This window comes from Lissotriton vulgaris, assembly GCF_964263255.1.
Source record: "Lissotriton vulgaris chromosome 9 unlocalized genomic scaffold, aLisVul1.2 SUPER_9_unloc_2, whole genome shotgun sequence".
Classification (NCBI taxonomy): Eukaryota; Metazoa; Chordata; class Amphibia; order Caudata; family Salamandridae; genus Lissotriton; species Lissotriton vulgaris.
The window spans coordinates 2,323,224-2,342,702 of record NW_028240617.1 but is presented as its reverse complement, the minus strand read 5'-3'; the positions used below and the strand labels follow the sequence as shown (position 1 = coordinate 2,342,702).

The window sequence follows — 19,479 nt, the reverse complement described above, 5'->3', positions numbered from 1 at the left end:
GTCTTTTCTCCTGCCGAGAAAATCAAGCTCCGGCGTTTCCAGCCTACTCTTGCGAGTGACTGGGATATCGAGTCCTGGAAGGAGATACAAGACCTCCAACATTCTATTTCAGAGGTATGGTGTTGACTAAACCCTTAGAGAGAATTCTTGAAGCAAACCTTGGCAAAACCAACTTAACTAAAACTGCTACTTCCTTACTCCCTCCCAAGTATTAGGCTTAGGTCAGGAACACTGGGGTAGGCGTAGTTATAAGCACCAGTTGAGTACGTTAGTCAAATGTATATATGAATGTATATATTTTATTCATTTTAACCATTGTATGGCTAAGAAACTATATCAATGCTTTTACAGTACTATTTCGCAATCCTCATTTTACTGTACGCAATTTTTATAATAACTAGTCTTGCAATTGTGGCAATTCATTTCTCTTGCACGAGAAGAAAGACTGTTCAATAAATAATACCTTTTAATTGAAAACGCCTGTCTCTCTATTTCTCAGCATCTTGGTGAAAGTAATCTGCACAACTGACTGAGTAAAATAACTGTCTATTGTTTCACACGACTCTAGAGATTGACTCTTATTCTATTCAGTGCTACAGTGTCTTCCTGCTTCCACCAGCTCAGAAAGATTCGTAAAATCGCCCATTTTCTGACCACCGAAGCCCTCACCCTGACGTTGCTGGCATTAGTCATCTCTCGGGTTGACTATGCCAACGCCCTATACGCAGGTATCCCGCAATATCAAATCAAAAGACTTCAGCTGATACAGAATCAGGCAGCACGCCTCATCTACCACCAACCTAAACATCACCACGTCCGTCCTCTCCTTAAAGCCCTTCACTGGCTTCCGGTATCAGAGCGTTGTCAATTCAAACTAGGCTGCTTGATCCACAAATCCCTGGCCGGCATCGGCCCTTCCTTCATCTCGTCGCTTTTGCACCCGTACGTCCCTTCCAGACCCCTCCGATCTTCTCACCATGCTCTCCTTCAGACGCCCAGGTTAAGGCGCAAAAAGCACAGAGGCCTCAGATTCTCTTTTCTGGCCCCTTCACTCTGGAACTCTCTCCCTCCGGAACTTAGACTTTCCTCCTCCTACTTTCACTTCAGGTCTCTCCTAAAAACTCACCTCTTCCGCTGTGCTTATACATAAGCTCCCTTGCCCTCCCTTCTCTGTCTCTTCCTGATTTAGTGAACAGCGCCAAGAAACCGTCCGGTGTATGTTGCGCTCTATAAATCCTTTTTACATTACATTACAAGGAGCTAAGTTGTCATGTTTATGCGGTTGTTGGAAAACTGAATCCCTTCTTGTCTGTACCAGGGAAGCTGATCACTTCCTATTCAGTCAAGAAAGTTTCCAGTGACCTCTGAGCTAGTTGGTAACAAACCCAATTAAGTTTAGCATAGTCAGTAGAGACCTGGAAGACCGCACTTCTACGTCCATACTGTTGTTTATGTTATTCCAATGCGCAGGGCCTATTGGGAAAATAGGAACTACACTACAGTGCTGCCTGGCCTCAGTCCGTCCCCTGCACGCCTAGAGAGAGAGGGTGATGCGCGTCACTGGCTGCTGGAGCACTGCTCGGGATTGGCCAGAAATGAGGCCCAGGGCCGTCATTGGTAGCGCTATCCCGTGCTACAAGATTGACGGCCCTGGGGACCCACACATACACTGGTAGTATGCACCGCCGGCCTGGTCCACATACCACTAGTAAGGGTGTGCGTAGCATGTACAATCAGGTGCGCTTGAATTCCACTCACAGGTGCTGCTGCCCGCTTTTTTGCCTGCTTTATTTTGCCGCCCTCCCACGTTTGCGGTCCTAGGCGACTGCCTAGTCTTGCCTAATGGCAGAAACGGCCCTGGTCAGACTGAACCGGAGACTTTTGAATCTCCATCGTCTCCCGTTTCACCTGAATTGGAGATAATCCCTGTGCTCCACACACACTGAAACCCTCAGATATGCATCGTTCTGATCCAACGGATCCCTTTCTTAACAGATCTCTCCGCATATGGATGCTCTCCATTTTCAAGTGGTTGTAACACACCCAGTCATTCAACTCTCTTAAATGTATCACTGGCCTTTATCCTTCTTTTCCACCAGCAATATATTGCTTGGAAAGCACCCTGGAACTTCCTTCGCAACCTCTATAGCACCTTTTTCCTCCAAAGCCTTTACCTCCTGAGACACTAACTATTTCAGATCCTTTGCAAACCTCAGCATGCTCAGACACTCCCCCTGTACTGGAACCTCCATGAAATCTATACGATATCCCTCTACCGTATCCAAGACCCACGGATCCTGTGTTATTTCTCTCCACCTTAAAACAAACTGGGCTTGTCTGCCGCCCAATCTTATATGGATAGAAATACGGTATTTGCAACGGTTTACCTGAAGAACCTCTTCCTGTCCTTTCCTGAACGCACTCCATGGGATCTCGACCTCTGTTTCTGTGGGAAGAACCTACCCTGTTCTGATCTGGAGTTGAAACCATATCTATATCCGACATAAATATTCCTCCTTGTTCTCCGGTCGACCGCCGACTGAACCGATAACCCTTCGTTCAGTCAGCCAGTCGATCTAATTCCCAAATCATTGCAGTACCCGTTCCATTTTGGAAATACATCTTCAACCCAATCTCAGATAATTGCAGCCGTATGCTACATAACGAGTACGACTGCTACAATTAGCCAAGAAACAATCTCCTCAGCGAGTGCAGACACTAACGTTCTGCTCTCGCTGAGGAAACACGCTAAGTTGGCGAAATTTGAGCCACACCGCACGAGACTTCTGCACCGCTCACGTGCCTACAGCCTTGCACCCCCACACACAGCTCCAACTGCCAATGCCAATAGTAGGACCCAATCTCCTTCCCAAAAACGATTCATACGGACACAAAACCCTTCAATTATCACCGCGACTGTTGCGCTCCAATCAATTTAAATATGTATCAAACATCTTCCCATCTAGTCATACTCATGCAGATACCTTAAAAGTCACAAATTTCATACAGCTCAAGGTCACAAATTATTGAGTTCATGCAAAACATATTCCCTAAATAACTCCTATGCTTAATACTATTAATTCAATATAATAAATCCTATATTATCATACATACTAAGGACATTAAAAGGATGTACTTATCTGTGTATGAGCAGCAATAAAAGATGGAAGATGTCTCCCTGTGTATGGATTATATGCATGCTGTATGTTCTAGAGTTCTTTGGTGTTCTAGTTCTAAGTGTTGTGTTGCTGCTGTGTGTGAGGAGCAATAAAGGATTATGCATATTATTGTCCTCTGGGCCTTGCCATAAAATTCTGATCTTTCGTTTTCCCTTTATGTTGAGTTTCCCTTGAAGTTTTCTTTTACTTCATAATTTATTGTGCCATCCGTGGAGGAACGTGCAGAAACTCTATGCTATAATGCATATTTACATCTGAATATGTCCTCATTTGTAAGAATTGCATCTTCTAGCCCACATGTGTGGAAAGACTCATTTGCATACTGCACATTTAGGTCCACCTTGCTCCAGTCGACCTACCCACTTTGAGAAAACAGGCTTTTACAAGAGGATAGAATATATCCAGACTGGCTCCCAAGACTGGAAATCTACTGTCTACGTTTTTCCCTTCCAAGCTTATCTCTTTATTTGTCTCTTCTTTAACCCATTTATTTTAGAGTTTGCCCAATCGTGTTCCAACCGATATTGCTTGTTTTTATTTTTAATGCTCTCAACTCATTACTTTACTTTCAAATATATTGTTTTATGGTTGTTTTCCCGATGCACTAATGGCCCAGTGAGTTTTAATTAAACTTTCAAACTTGAAACCTTGCTTACCACCAACAGCTGCTGCTAAATTAATCTGATCTAGCTACTACTTGAACCAATTTGTGGTGTTGGATGCACTCAGTTCATCCTCCCAGATGTTGTTATGCTGATGTCCTGCTGAGGTATTTTGATCTTCGGCCATAGAATACTCCTTGAATGAAGCAAAGGGTCTTCCATTGCACCTCGTGTGCCATGCAGCAAATGTGAATCTTCTAGCTGCGTTGTGGAAGAACATTGCTGGGAGATGTCTTTTAGCTCACCTCAGAAAGGGATGATGTTCTTTAGTCTTGTTATTTATTACTGCATTTAATGAGAGGTAATGATTGGAGAATAAATATAATTTGAGGCAGACCACAGAGTGGGGGTTATGACAGCACAGAGTTCCATCTCTTGACCTCTATCCAGTTTTAGCACCTATAACTTTGCCTGGATCAAGCAGAACTATTATGTGGAGACACAGGTGTGAATCCTACAGAGGATGGCATCTTTTCTACCAGGGTGTCCTACTTCTATGAATATCCATGATCATATCTCCTTTCTCAATGTAGGTAAAGGTGGCAATGTAATGCCAGTGGGTGGATTGAGAAATACATTAAGTGGATTATGAAAGGGATCAATCTTGGAAGGATCTCCAGCGCCTAGAGACCCTTATGGGTGATTGTTGCGCTTTACAAATGTGGATTATTATATTATTAATATTATTATTATTATTAATATTATCTCTGGATTGTTGTTCTGATGTGGAATAAGACCTCTATACTCTCTTGCATCGGATGTAGCGCGGTCTTCTGCAAGTGGGATTCTTTATCACAGCTATATGTCCTTAAAGTAGATATGTCAATCAAGACCAAAAGATCTTGTCAGGTCACACAATTTCCAAAAATAAATTAAATAGGGTTGGCGGTATTGCTGATCTCGATGTGAGAGGTAACCAGGCTTTTCATCAACATTCTACTAGGAATACAAATTGTACAGTGGTACCCAAACACTACTTTGTAGTCTGATGGGTACGAATAGACATGCAATTGGCCACACTGTACACTTCTAATAATGTAGTTAAAGCTCCTGGTGGAGACATACCATATCAACAGAGATCATAACGCATAGTGTAATCATGTTCATAAAAACAACACTAAATACATATCAAAGATCAATTTCATGATTCAATCCTTGGATACTATCTAGAAATTTTGCTAAAGTGAAATACAAAACCCAATTCCCAAATTACAGTGAAGGGTACCAGTGTTGTGCTTCTTGGGCATACTGCCAGCTTCTCTGTGTGCCAATTAACAACTATGAGTGTTAAGTGTACTTTTACTAGTGATCCTGAAGAGGTGTTGTGCATTAGTATTCAAAGGGACAGATGGCATTAACCTCTCCAAGACCAATGGCATCGCTATCACACTCATTGCCTTGTGGAGAACATCCCCATCTATGAAACAAGAATATGTTTTTCGCATGTCGATTTAATGTCATTTGGGATTCACAATTCTATATGAAGATGTTTGCACCCATAAGGATCACATTGCTATTCTTTTGAAATACAAAGGAATGTTATTCAAATATGACATCAGTTCAAGAAGTTGAAACAGCCAATGATGGTGGTTGAGGCAACTATTTTTTTGGTTCCAATGTTTTCCAGGTTCCATACCTAGATCATGTGTTACACAAATATTATGTGCTATTTCCTTCTACTGTAACTAATAGATCATTGGCCACACTTTTCAATTTAGCAGTTTAACTAGATAATTGAATGGCATCATTTCAGAACCAGTTCACGCGTCCGTGGGGCAAGCAGAGGTTAGTGAGCCTAATCGGTGAGGATTGATGCCTTTTACCAGTGCTGTTCTGGGTCCAGCACTGCTACGGCTCCGCAGACTGGGCCAAACGCAACTCTTTCTGCACTCGACTATCACTGGTAGGTGTTGAGCTGTCGCAGGCTTCTCAGGGAGGTTAGTGTGGAGGTAATCAGCCTCAAAAAACTATACCACCCCCACAGCAGCACAATACAATCAAAGTACAGCCCAGTGCCTCTCTTTGTAGAAAAAAGTACTTTATAATACAACAATCATCGAACTCCATTACACATACAATCATGCACGAATACCTTGTGCACAGGTGTAAGTCGATGTACTCTCTTCTCTTCCCCTGTATTTAGTGGGACCCTAACCTCTCACTGGCTCCCTCCTGTCACTGGTTCGAGATCTAAAACTAAGCTTTATGGGTGCAGATGGTGGCCCTATCTCCTGATCAGTAGCGGCTCCTCGAGGGAGTGCTGCGGGGAGGTGGGGCGGGGCAGAGGAGGGGCAGGGTGGGGGGGGGGTAATAAACTTCGGCATACAGCCGAACGAAGGTAGAGAAAAATAAATAAAACGAATTACATTGTGCACCCTGCAACGTCAAATGGTGATGTAGTGATCGTAAAGTAATTTGTTTTATTTATTTATTTGTTTACTTTCTTTTACTTCCGTCATGTGCTCTTTTCCGAGCAGCTTGCTCCAGCACTCTGGTGCGTACTTGACTCATGTCACAGCTCGCTCTGGTGCTCTAGTGACTCACTAGTAGTGAGTACTTTGCATTTACTTGGGCTTGTTGGCCAAAGGTCCACAGATCATTGTTGCTAATGGTGGCAGACACTAATGATAATTTTGCACACAGTGCCTTGTGGCGACAACTTCGTTTGTTCATGGGGTATCCTCGGGGTACCTCTCAAAGCACTTAGGCTTCAGGACTGGTCTCAACCCAATGGCACACTTGGCAGTGCCATGGTCACACAGTTCACTTGTGGGTCACACAGGCCACTACTTTTGCCAACTTTCTGTTGCCATTGTTTCTTAGAGTGTTTCCACCCATAGGTTTGCACCATCGTTTAAGTCTAGTCTTCATTAGACTTACCCATTTGACATCACCCCAGAGCTGTGTCAAAGGATAAAATTGTGCAGCATGAAGGAAATGCCAAACTTGTAAAACTGAGAACAAGTGAGAGATCAAATAGGCCACTCCCTGTAGTCGCAATCTTTGACTGCAGCTATCCTGACATGAGCAAACCCAGGATAAAAAGCTAGGGCCCGATTCACAGAACTAACTTAAGACAAAATCCTAAACTTACTACTTTTGGTATTCACAGAATTTAGGATTTTGTCTTAATTTTGTCTTAAGACAGACTTAACACAGACTTAAGACAAACTTAAGACAAAATCCTAACCTAAGTCTGTCTTAAGTCTGTCTTAAGACAAACTTAATACAAAATTCTAACTTCTGTGAATACCAAAAGTAGTAAGTTTAGCATTTTGTCTTAAGTTCGTTCTGTGAATCGAGCCCTCCCAGAGTGTGTGAGTAGGGTCTTTAAACAAAGAATGTTCTGCTTCTTTTCCCTTTATGCAGGGCATGTTAAAGAAGGCATCACAATGAATTTAAGGCGAGATGGACAGCAGACTAGAGAAAGCCCACTCCTATGCGGAGTACAAAGCATTAGCCCCAAAGATGATGGACGACCTTACACATCTGATGCAGGTTTTCCGGCATGGTGGTGGCAAGCTGTACCATGGCATCAAGGTTATCTTTGATTTCAGTTGGGAGGAATTATGGACATTGCCACACACACCACCGAACTTTGGGTCCTATGATGTTCGTATTCAGTTTAGCACCAGACCAACTCGTGCTTCGCCTGACCGAGAGAACCTCAAGAACCCTTGGAGAGCGCACCGGATAGCCTTGGGCACCGAAGCCCGACAGACTCTGCTCCTCTTTCGCAGAAAGTCCAGGAAAATTCTTAGGGGCTTGGAACGACTGGAAATAGAGAGGCATCTTCCCTGCACTGGTAAGCACTTATTTATAATTTATAATATATTGGACGATTGTTGCCACGAGATGTATGTACCGTATTTTCCGGCGTATAAGACGACCCGGCGTATAAGACGACCCCCTACTTTTCTTGATGAAATGTAGGTTTCATGCTATACTCGCCGTATAAGACTACCCCCAATTCCAACACTTCCAAACATTATGTTCCGGTACTGTATTGCCGGCTGGAACCTTCTGCAGTCCCCTTTCAATGCCCATGAACTGAGGAGATGACGTACGTTAGTGACGCTCCTCTCCTTCCGATGAACGTGAGGATTATGGCGCCAGATCAGCACATATACCGCTGTGTCTCTAGGCTGAACACGCAGTAACAAAATACCGAAATGCCCCGTGAGACCCTCTCCCATCGGCACTACAGCACTACGGGACTGTAAGTAACTGTGCACTATTTTCGAATCATGTGCAATTTTTGATTAATGTACCGGTAAACGTGTATTTGTTATTTGTTCTTCATGTATCATTACCGGTCCTATTGTGAAGCAGGCAGACACCTTCGGGTAAAGTCCTGCTACGGCACAGGGAGTGTGAACGCGCGAGTAAGAGCCCAGAGGCCATATTGGAGGGTTCGTGGGTGCAAATTCAAAGTCGGTGGAGCGTTGCTTCCACTCATAAAAATTTGGTGTCCGGCGTATAAGACGACCCCCGACTTCTGAAAACATTTTAAGGGGTTAAAAAGTTGTCTTATACACCGGAAAATACGGTAGTCGCGTTATAATGACTTCCCTCCATTCTCACAACTTCACACCCTGGGCAGTGTCGCATTAATCCACACTCCGAATTGATAACACAAGGGTGATGTTGGCTTTTGCATGGTAATAGTGTAGTAAGAAGTGTGTAGAGGCCATGAGACGTAGGATGGTTTGTTCAATTTTGTGTTCTCTTTTTCTTTTAAGTAGTAGGCACAGCGAGGCATACAGCAGGCTCATGTCAATGCTTACCTACTGGTTGCTTAGTATTCAACTACAGTCAGTGGAGGAGACTAGCAAGTAGATGAGTCTCATTGCCATGTGAAAATGTGTTCTCTGATCTGATAGGCTATTGCTCTTCTATTCCTTTTCCAATAGCATCTCCACAACCCTTTTGTTCACACTTCCTCAAATAAAGACACAATTTTTCAGAAGCTGAATATGACAAGAAGAGCCTGATGTAGAGTCTTGTTGGAAGAGGTTCAAACCACCAGAGCGATGGTGTTATCACCACTGCCACACTGGTGACAGAAGGTCCACCATATTTAAAGATGGAAGCCAACAAAGCAATGCTTACCTTCAGAATAGGATAACTCAATGATAGGAAATGCATCATGCTGGTGTAATGGTGGAATTGCCTTCCGGCATAGTGCTGGTGTACTGAGAAGGTATCCATACATTGAGTTTGGCTCGCTCGTCACCACGCTTTGATCTTTTCCCTTGTTTGCCAGTAGTTTTTGCCAGTTTATGAGGGTACCTCGAAAATGTATTCCTGCGATGACCATCATGATTTGCAAGATGGTCATTAACCATATTGATGCCACCAGAAATGGTGAGGACCAGTCTCACTCCATCTGGCAGCCTTATCATCATCATTCATTTTGAACAGCTATGGAGGACCATTTCTGGCTCATTCCTTGGGTTCTTCATATGTTGACACATGAGGGATATTGATGAAGCAGAAACAGCAATGGCCATTCTGCACTGTAACATATATAGGGTGGCAGAATGGCAGGAAAGGCAGAATTGACAGAGCTTTGTCAAAAGCAATTAAGCCATCCCCTAAAATGCACATAATTCCATCCTGACCTGATTGAGCATCTGTGATGATGTGACTAGAGACATCTGCATGGCTGTAGATGTTGTAATTCTGGGTGAAACTGAAAGTAGGCTTGGGCCGAATTCCAATTGCACCGTAGCAATCAGAATAGTTTCGGTAATTGTGCGTTACTCTTTGGTGCAGAATGCTGATAATTACACGATTACTCTTTCTCCCATAATTTTGGGGAAAAAATCCTATTGCAAAACCACATTTAGCTAGTGGAAGCGGCGGCACACTAATTGTGCGCTGCTGCATTTAGAACGATTTCTTAGTGCAAAATTGCATCCTCGCGTCCATATGCGATGCAAGGATGAATTTTGCATTACGGAAATAGTGCTAAATGTTGAGAATAAGTTGGGGAAAAATACCACCCTAAAAGTACATTTACCGAGTGGCTACTCACTCTCACAAATCATGTCCTGTTTCATTTAGTGCTGTTTCTTAATGCAAAAATGCATCCTCCTTCCATTTTGGAAATGAGGGGGCATTTTTGTGTTAAGGAAAAGCTCAAAAGGCAGAATTACCCTTCTCGCGTAATTCTGCATAATTTTGGGGAATTCTTAGGCAATTCCTCATGATTACACTACACAGAATTATGCGAGTTACACCCACCCCTAACTGAAAGTGGAAGGATTCCCTATCTTGGACCATATGATGCATAGAGTACTTGGGGTGCATGGTCTGGAGCCACAAGATGCCAGACACCTAATAATGCTGCTTTGGTGGTCGACCCGACATTCGCAACCATCTGGGCTGCTGCGCAGTTACCTGGCATTGGCAGCAGAAGCAGAAACGGGGGAACCACCGTAAAGGCTGATCTAGAGTCCAATGACTGTCCAGGGGCCAATCGTTGTACCACCGACCCTTGCAGCATAGAAGCGTGTGGTGTGTGCTGCAGAGCAACTGGTGCGGAATGGGGGTGAGTTGCCCTTTCTCGTCTCCCCCCTCCAGGCCATATCGAATCGGTGATACGTGGCACAAAATCACAGGGGTTTCTTGGCGCTAGCTACTGTCAGAAATGATCACAAGACCTGGTGGGTGCGGGGAAAAGGTACTGATACGAGACCTCACCTCCCCCCGATTGCCGGTGCTGGATGGGCTGTGGGGGCTTCTTTGCACTCCCCCGAGCCCACAGTAGTGGTGTAGCACCAGGAGGGTATGCTACTGTGGTGGCTGCTCATGCACAATCGGCCTGAAGCTTGGGAAAGGCCACCTGGAGGCAGTTGGTGGTAGCGGTGCTGAGGACTGCTACATCCCATGAGACATACAGAGTGAAGGGCTACTCGTGCCTCCCCAGGGGCCTTAACTTCTAGCACATCCTGGGGGAAAGGCGGCCCTCCCTAATTGCATTTATTGGTCATCACTCCTTGGAACTTTGTCTGAACGTGGGCAGTATCCCTTGATGGAGGCAGCCATAACATTGTCCCCTGCAGCATCTGACCAGATGGAGGCGAAGCTGGACAAGATCCTTGCTGCCATCACCGACACCACGAGCGATCTTGGTGGTTGAGTTGATGCAGAGGTAGTAGAGCTGGGCCTTTTGAGGGAGGACCAGTGTAAACTGTCGGATTGAGTCTCCCAGACTGAATCGACTACACAAACCATCCCACTTGTAACTAAGAAACTTGCTAGCAGGAAAATGATGCTTACCAATACAGTCTTCTTCCTTGAGGGCAGAGTGGAGGATGTAGAGGGTAGATCAAGGTGTAGTCACCTCCGCATTATTGACTTCCCGGAGGGGGCGGAGGGAATGGACCCCACTGCTTTCTTTGAGACCTGGCTCCCTACCACTGTGTTTCCTCCATGGGATTGCATCCTTTCTTTGTAGTGGAGTGGGCCCACCAAGTGCTTGAATGGCATCCTCTGCCTGGTGCCTTCCCACTGCCGGTAGTGGCAAGACTCCTAAACCTTAGAGACAAAGACACAAACGTTTGGGCACTAGATAATCAGGCTAGCTTGCCTTTGAGAATGCGAGAATACTCCTAATCCCGGACTATACGTTGGCAGTCCAATGCAAGCAGGTGTCCTTTTTGGAATTGAAGAGAAAGCTACAGGATGCAGGCCTCACATATTCATTGCTCTTTCCCACCAAACTTAAAGTGATTGCATGCTAAAAAACATATTTTTTTACAGAGCCAGAGGATGACTGGGATTGGGTGGAACAAATGTGTTGTGAACCATTGGAGTTGGAGCTCATTATTGACAGATGGCACCCACTTCCCCTCCTAAGTGTAAGATGCCTAGGCTGTGGAGACAAGCAACACCAGCTACATGCACCCCATCACTAACTCAGGTTAGGAAGGAACAGATGCAGGTGCTAGCTGTTGCAGCTGGAGTCTGCACACTGGTCACATTATCACTGATGTCTCTGAAGAGGTGCCTTTGAGGAAGGCGTCAGAAACATTGTGGTCTAGTACCACTTCGGACTTACTTCCCAGAGTTACACCACAAACGTCTGATGACATTGGCTTATCATGAATGAGAACTCCCCACCCCCTTCGAGCCTCTGGCGCCTTGGTAGTCCACCACTACTATACAGATGGCCTGCCAAGCTGCTTCTCCCCACTGTTCGTGTAAGGTGCTCTGGAGCTCTCTGGGAGACCAAGGTTCGTAGATATTACTGTTCATGGGTTTGAACAGCAAGATGTCACTCTGCCGCCCTGGGGAAGGGAGTTGGGGTTTCTGTCTTGTTGTTATTGAACCTTACATCATGTGTACAGCCTGGGTGGGAACTGTCTGACAGCTTGACCGGTCTTTCGTTTACTGCTCCCTCCCCATACCTCCCTGCCAGTAGCTAGTGAATGTCTAGGTAGTCATTTCCAACCACGAATGTCTGGGGTATGGCCACAGCTAAGGAGCATTAATCCATTTATCAATACATTAAGAGGCGAGGGGCCATATTGCATTCTTGCAAAAAACCGACATAGCGACAGGTTATGTGAGGGGGTTGCTCGTAGGGGTTCAATCGGTAGTCCCCTTCAAGACTGAGGCAGTTGAGGTGGACCCGGAGGGCCATTATGTGTTTGTGGAGGGCCAGCTAGAGAAAACAGCTATCTTACTGGGGAGTGTGTACTTGCATAATGCTGCAAAGAAGCAGTTCCTGGCCAATGTGTTGTCCCTATTGACCAGATGGTTTCATTTAACCTGGATTGTAGGAGGGGATTTTAATTGCTTATAGAACCCTGAGTTGGATTTCCCCCGCTCTTCAACTATGCATGCTGTGTCCAATTTGTCACAGTGGCTTACTCACTGGTCATTGATCAATAGCTGGAGGGCGCTATACTCATATGCCAGAGAATATGTCTACTACTCCGCACCCCATAACCTCCATCTCTGCCTTGACCATTTTGTCTGCCACTCCACCATAGAGCTCAAAGCCACTAGAGTGGAATACCTGGGGAGATCCCTCTCAGATCATAGCCCGCTTTTACTACACATTTGGGGGGGGGGGACCTTCTCCGCCTGGTGCCTACATCGTGAACTGGCTCTTGAAAAGCTACACAGTTATATAGCTGAGAATTACGGGACAGCAACCATGAGACTAGAAGAATGGAAAGTCCTTAAGGAGGCCACCACATTTGAACGATCAGTGGGGCATGGGGCGAGATCAGCCCGAGCTCACCCAGGTGGAATCGTCTTTCGGAGGGTTTGAGAGAGCTTCACTGGCATCCATTGCTGCTCGGAGGGAACTGCCTGAAATGAGAGATCATCAAGCTCACCTCCTAGCGTCCTTATGGTGTGTAGATTACAGGGCATATCAAGAGAAGCAATAAAAGGAAGGGGGCAAACCGGGTCGCCTTTTGGCGTGGGTCTTGAAGCGAGAATCCGATATGTAGCCGATAACCGCCATCTGTCTTTTCCCGACATTGTTCTGCACCACCCAGGATGCAATACATGATTTCTTCTGCAAGCATTACCAGGCCCTGCACAACCCTGTACAGGTACAATTACAGTCTAGTAGTCATGATTTTCTCTCCTCAATCACCTTGCCAGTGATCCCCCAGAGGACAGAGAGGGACTAAATAGCCCAATCACAGAGTAGGGAATCCGATGGGCCATCCATGACTCTCCCACTTGCAAAACTCAGGGCCTAGTTGGCCTAATTGCTGAGATTTATGAAGCGTATGAAGACCTACTTGTCCCCAAATTGCTTGATGTCTATACCGCTGCTCCTGCTGCTGGTTGTTTGCCCTAAACTATGAGAGAGGCGCTTCTGGTTTCGGTCTCAAAGCCGGGATGGGACCTGTTAGAGGCCTCCTCCTACAGACAACTGTCCCTGATGGGCAATGACCATAAGAGTTTGAGCAAGATCCTTGCATCACGGCCTGTGCTGGTCTTCTCTGACCAAAATGGATTCACACCGGGCAGGTCTTTAAATCTGCCCTTCACATTTATAGGCTGTACAGGCTGCTGGTGGGGGCTTCGCAACAGTGGCCCCATGTGACTTACCTAGGTTTAGACCTTGAGAAGGCCTTTGACACCCTAGATTGGGACTACATGTTTGTGGCCTTACAAAAAATGGGTATTAGGGGTAGGCTGCTGTGTATGATCAAACTGCTGTATATGACGCCTTCGGGGAGAGTCAAGATGGGCTGTTGCATTTCCACCCCTCTGCTATTGGGCAGGGGCATGCGTCAGGGTTGTCATCCCTCTCCACTACTTTTTGCCCTGGTAGTGGAGTCTCTTGCACAACAGCTTTGTCAATCTGGACAAGTCGGGACATATACATCTGCGGCATAACACACGCCGGCTCACTGTATGCCGAATATGTCCTTGTTTACCTCAAGGATATCTGTAGTGGCATGGTTGATATTACGAATATACTGGACTTTTTCGAAACTGCCTCGGTTGGGAGTGAACTGGCATAAGACCTATTGGTTTCCACTCCACCTGGACTGCCCTCCACATCTCATAAAAGATTGGTGCACACGTTATTAAGTGGGAACCACCCACCTTCAGATACTTGGTTATAAATATGTATCTTATGACTAAGGACAGACTAGAAGGTAACCTCACAAAGGCGTTTTACCCCTTGTGACCCCAGATAGCCATTTGGTGCTCTCCCCCCTGCTAGTGCAAGGCCGGGTGGTCATCTCGAAAACGGTCATGCTGCCAATCTATCGAGCCTCGTCCCTCACATCATGTTTAAGACGTCCAATGCAATGTTGGGTGGCCTCATGTGGAATAAGGGGCGATGCAGAGTGGTGCTGGCATAGCTAAACCTGTCAACGGAGAGTGGGGGAGTAGAATCGCCTGTGTTCAAATGCTACTACTAGTGGCACAACTCCAATGGCCAACCTGCTGGTTGGCTGGGTGCCACCTAGCAGACGTCTGTCTGGGGGTCGGGGAAAAGAGCGTTGAGGCTTGTGCAAAAATTGCTTTCCCTGGGATTGGTGCTGCATACATCCTCAAATGCTACGCTTTGAGTGGCACATGAGTGCCATCAGAGAGCATTGAAGGTCGCACCTGGATTGCCATTGTATGCTCTGGCGATCCCCATTGGCTCTATCAGCTCATTTCAAGCAAACATGTTTAGGGACGAAATGGCGCTCTGAGAATCAGTAGTGGTGGGTTCATGAGGGAACTTGTTCTGTGATGGAATATAGGTTCCCTTTGACCTCCTCACTGAATGAACTTGTCTTCCGATAGGTCAATTTGGTGCACAGGCATCTCATGATAGTGCTAGAGTGCATGTGGGGCATTACTCATACAGACCCCGTGACCCACCCCCTGACGCAGGTACCCTACACCATGGGTAATGGGCGCGTATTGATACTGTGGATCACAAGAGCCATTCCTTTTGACACTCAAGACCTGTTGAGAGCCCTTTGGCAAGCCTGGGAGTGGGACATAGGGAGTGCATTGACCCAGAAGGAATGGGACAGAGTGTTGATATACCCAGGAAAGATCTTGCACAATGCCCGCTTTCAATATATACAATATAATGGATTACATAGAGCTTACTTAACATTGGCTAAGATGCACAAGATATACCCTCCGGAATGCCCTCGCTGCCGGGCCCCGGTGACAGATATGGTGCAAATGTTTTGGAGCTGTCCGTCAGCCCGAGAACTTTGAGTGGACGTCTGCACCATACTCTCACGTGTCACAGCCCGGGGGGATTTGGATTGCATGACTGGCTGTTTATCTGGCCCTGAGATGTGAAGGGCTCAATTCACCCCAAATATAGCCATTTTAGTACCTAACCAGAGAGTGGGGAATCATTTTTCTTGCTTGTATTAGGACCCATGGCACCCTGGCTATGCCAAGAAACACTAGTGAATTGAGGCGAATCAGCTCACAGTGTAATTGACACAAAATATAAACTCACACGTTTTCTAAATTTCAAGAGATAACCTATTGCACGTATTTAATTTGAATGACTCAGCACTTTTACCTTGCCAGGAGAACCATAATCGTCATGGATTGGCACTACTTTAATGCAGTCAGTTATTTATTTGTGCAAAAGCATATTTACCTAAACAGCTACCTGTGATCCATGCATTAACAACTTCCATTCATTTTTCTTGCAGCAAAAAAATCTAAAGGAAATAGTTCACCTGGGAGCAAAGATGGAGCTCCAGCTGAATTGAATACAAAGCAACACACGGCCAAAAAGTTGAAGCCAGGTGAGGTGAGAATGGGCGTGGTTGTTCATCGAAGGGTAAAGATCATGCTTCCTGGTTTTTTGAAGGTACTGAGTGGGAGCTTACCTTGACTGATGCCTGCCTAGCAGCTGGCTCCATGTGGTCATTCTTGAACCCAGGGCAGTGTTCGCTCCATTACCCCATCCTGGTGCCTTCTCTATCCATCAATCAATCAATTAATCCATCAACTTGTAGAACGCGACTTGTCACCGGTTAGGGTATTCAGGCACTGGCAAGGTCCAGGGTCTCCGTCGAACAGCCAGGTCTTCTGGGCCCTCCTACTTTCCGTATTCAAAAAGTACACATTTTTTAGAAGTCTGTGAAGACAAGCAGATGAATTTATGTGTCTGTGTCTCAGACAAATGCAAGGGCTGTCTTCATGAGCTTCTATGAGTGTCTTGCTTATGACTCCAAAGGGCACACATGGGTAAAATCCGAGTGTACATTTGAGTCCACTTAAAGATTCTGGCTGAGCATCTGTGCTATTTCTACACCTCGGTGGGGGAGTGATTGAGTTGGGGAGTGAGTCAATGAGATCATGAAGAATCCACATAACTTGTAGGTTGGTAAGATCTGTAAGCCTCTCTGAAAGGCAATAACTCTGTTTCCTTCAAAAAGCCCATGCGTACATGGTTATAGCCAAATACCTTTGTCTTCCACTGTGGCCAGTTTGAGGACATACAGAGACTTCCATGGTTTTCAGGTCAGGATCATCCCCCTTGCTGTTTGGAAATCCTACTACACAGAAGCCAGGATCATTCAAGCCAAGAAATGATATAACATCAAGACAGGTCCAGTTAAAGAAAATCCTTTCAGTAACATGGAGCCAAACTCCCATGACCTTTCAGCCTGGTCCACCTAGACATGCTTTTCTAAAGAATTTACTAGGAGAGGCTGTGTCAAGAAACCACATTCGTTTGAAAAACCTTTCCTAAAGACCATGTAGGAAATTGGCTTACTGGTTGGGGGGGGGGGGGAGGGGGGGGAACTCTACTCAATCAGTAACCACAATCCATGTCAGGATGAAACAAAAGTAAACCCAAAATTAACCTCTGCTTAACTCGTGGCACAAAAGCAGTCAGGCTTAACAATGTGTAAAGTATTTATGTAGCACCTCAAACAGTATATAAGTGAAAATACAAAATAGGAAAAATCCCACAACAATTTAGAAAAATAGAGTAAAATGTAATACATTATTTGAGACCAAAACTACAAAAATACAGTCAAGGGAGTAGCCAGAAAATTAATATATCCCCCACTTTAAACTGAGGCTCCTATGGCACCAAGCAAGCGCAGCAGGTCACCACAAGCCTCCCCAGAAGAGCTCTCTTGTCTCTTCCATCCATGCATCTATCCATTCATGCTTTCATCATTTCATCCATCCATCTACTGATATCCACTATTTTACTTTTATATTCTGTCATTCATTCATTCTTTCATCCATCATTCAGGCTTTCACCATTCTGTCCGTCCTTCCATCCATCCATCTGTCCATCCATATCTAAACCTATCCATCCATCTCCAAACCTATGCATCAAACCTATTCATTCACCATCCCTCCAACCACTTTTTCAGTCACCCATCACTCCATCCACCCTTTCACTCGTCCATTCATCCTTTCGCTCATTTATTCACCCATCCGTTCACTCCATCCAGCATCTATCTATCTAACTCATCCATCCACCCTTTCTCTCCACCATCCATCCTTTCACTCACTCACTCGTCCGCCCATCCTTCCATCACCCCCCATTCTTTCACTCATCCATCTTACCCCATTCTTTCAATCATTCATCCATCTATCCATCCATCCTTTCACGTATCCATCCACCCACTCATCCATCCTCCATCCACCCTTGCACTCATCCATCCACCATAAATCTATCCATCCACTCACCTATTCACTCTTTCACTCAGCCATCTATCCACCCTTTCACTTAATCATCCATCCTTTCAATGATCCATCTATCCACCCTTTCACCTATTCATCCATCCATGAATCCATCCATCCTTTCACCTTGCAGAGCCATCTCTCCATCCACCCTTTCACTCACTTAAACATTCATCCATCCATCCTTTCACTCACTTACACACCCACCATTTTATGTTAATTATTAGCCTTTTATTTCCAAGAGGGGGAACACAGGCCTTTTTTTTTAAATAGGTCCAGCCTACATGACCAAAGACTAGTGTAAACAACAAGATATGTAGTTCCTAAGGTGGATTGCAGGTGGAGGTATGTGATCTCGCAAGTGAACCCTAGTGTGTGGGTATTCACAAGGACAGGAGAAGGGATTCCTCCTTATTGGAAAGAGACCCTCACACAACCAACAAGCAGGTGTCTTGCTTCATCTTTGGCTCTGCTCCTACCAGGGTCGGCGCCGCAATACCCGATCAGGCGCCCACGATGGGGCCTACTTGGCGGAGATCTTTATTCCTTAAGCCGTTGGGTGCAGTGCGTATGAGGGCCCTAATGTCAAATACGAGTGTAGGTGGTAATATTGTGTGTTTGTAAATTAAAACAGGAAATAGTGATCCACATAGGTCAACCTATTACACCAGCGCATATTCCCACATACCTTAGAGTGGGAGTGTGTGTTCTTCTAGTTTTAACCGGGGTAGTGACCACAACTCATCAAAATTGTTGTGAGTGGATCACTATCTCACAGGTTGGTACGTATATCAGTGTGTTGCACCCATGCTCCTAGGTACCCTACATTTAAAGTTTAGAAGGCCCCTGTGACACATGTTTAACCCCTTCGCTGCGGTGGCCATTCTGCCGCAGCGCTAAGGGGGTGGGGCGGCCGCGTGGCGGGTCCATGCTGGTATGAGGAACCGCTCCGTCACCAGCCGTGGTTGAGCTGTGCTGATGACGGAGCGGTTCTGTCATAGCCCCGCCCGCTCAATAGAACGCAGGAGCGTCGGGTGGGCCATGACGGAACCGCTCCGTCATCAGCACAGCGCCACCGCGGCTGATGACGGAGCGGTTCCGTCATCAGCACGGAAAAGGTTAACTTTCATGAGATTGATGGATCTTAGTATGACTCTCTGAATGGAGGACCAGACAAGACATATAACTACACAGGGATGTGGTGGGACTTAAGACACACTAGGGATTGAGCGATTACATTGGGCTGACGTAGAGGTGGACAGACAGATCTTCATCCCTTCATCCTTGCATGCAATAGAGCGCTATGACAATGAGGAACCCAAGTCACTGGAATTAACATCAGGGGTTGCTATATCTGTTCGTTGCATGAGGTGTCTCCCATTTTCACAGCAATCTCTACTGTTTAAATTTTATAATCTATAGCATCCATAATGAACCAGGCAATAGCGGGGCTAAAAAACCTTGGG

At 45.7% G+C, this 19,479-nt stretch overlaps 1 protein-coding gene across 1 annotated transcript in view; it reads left to right on the top strand.

The window, feature by feature from the left end:
- The first annotated feature begins 7,249 nt into the window (after nt 1-7,249).
- LOC147672945 (uncharacterized protein C3orf20-like) overlaps nt 7,250-19,479 on the top strand; it is a 160,709-nt gene continuing 148,479 nt past the window's right edge. The window contains exons 1-2 of the mRNA XM_086947892.1: nt 7,250-7,646; nt 16,012-16,107. Of these exons, the coding sequence (XP_086804018.1) occupies nt 7,250-7,646; nt 16,012-16,107 (493 nt within the window). The remainder of the gene's footprint in view (nt 7,647-16,011; nt 16,108-19,479) is intronic.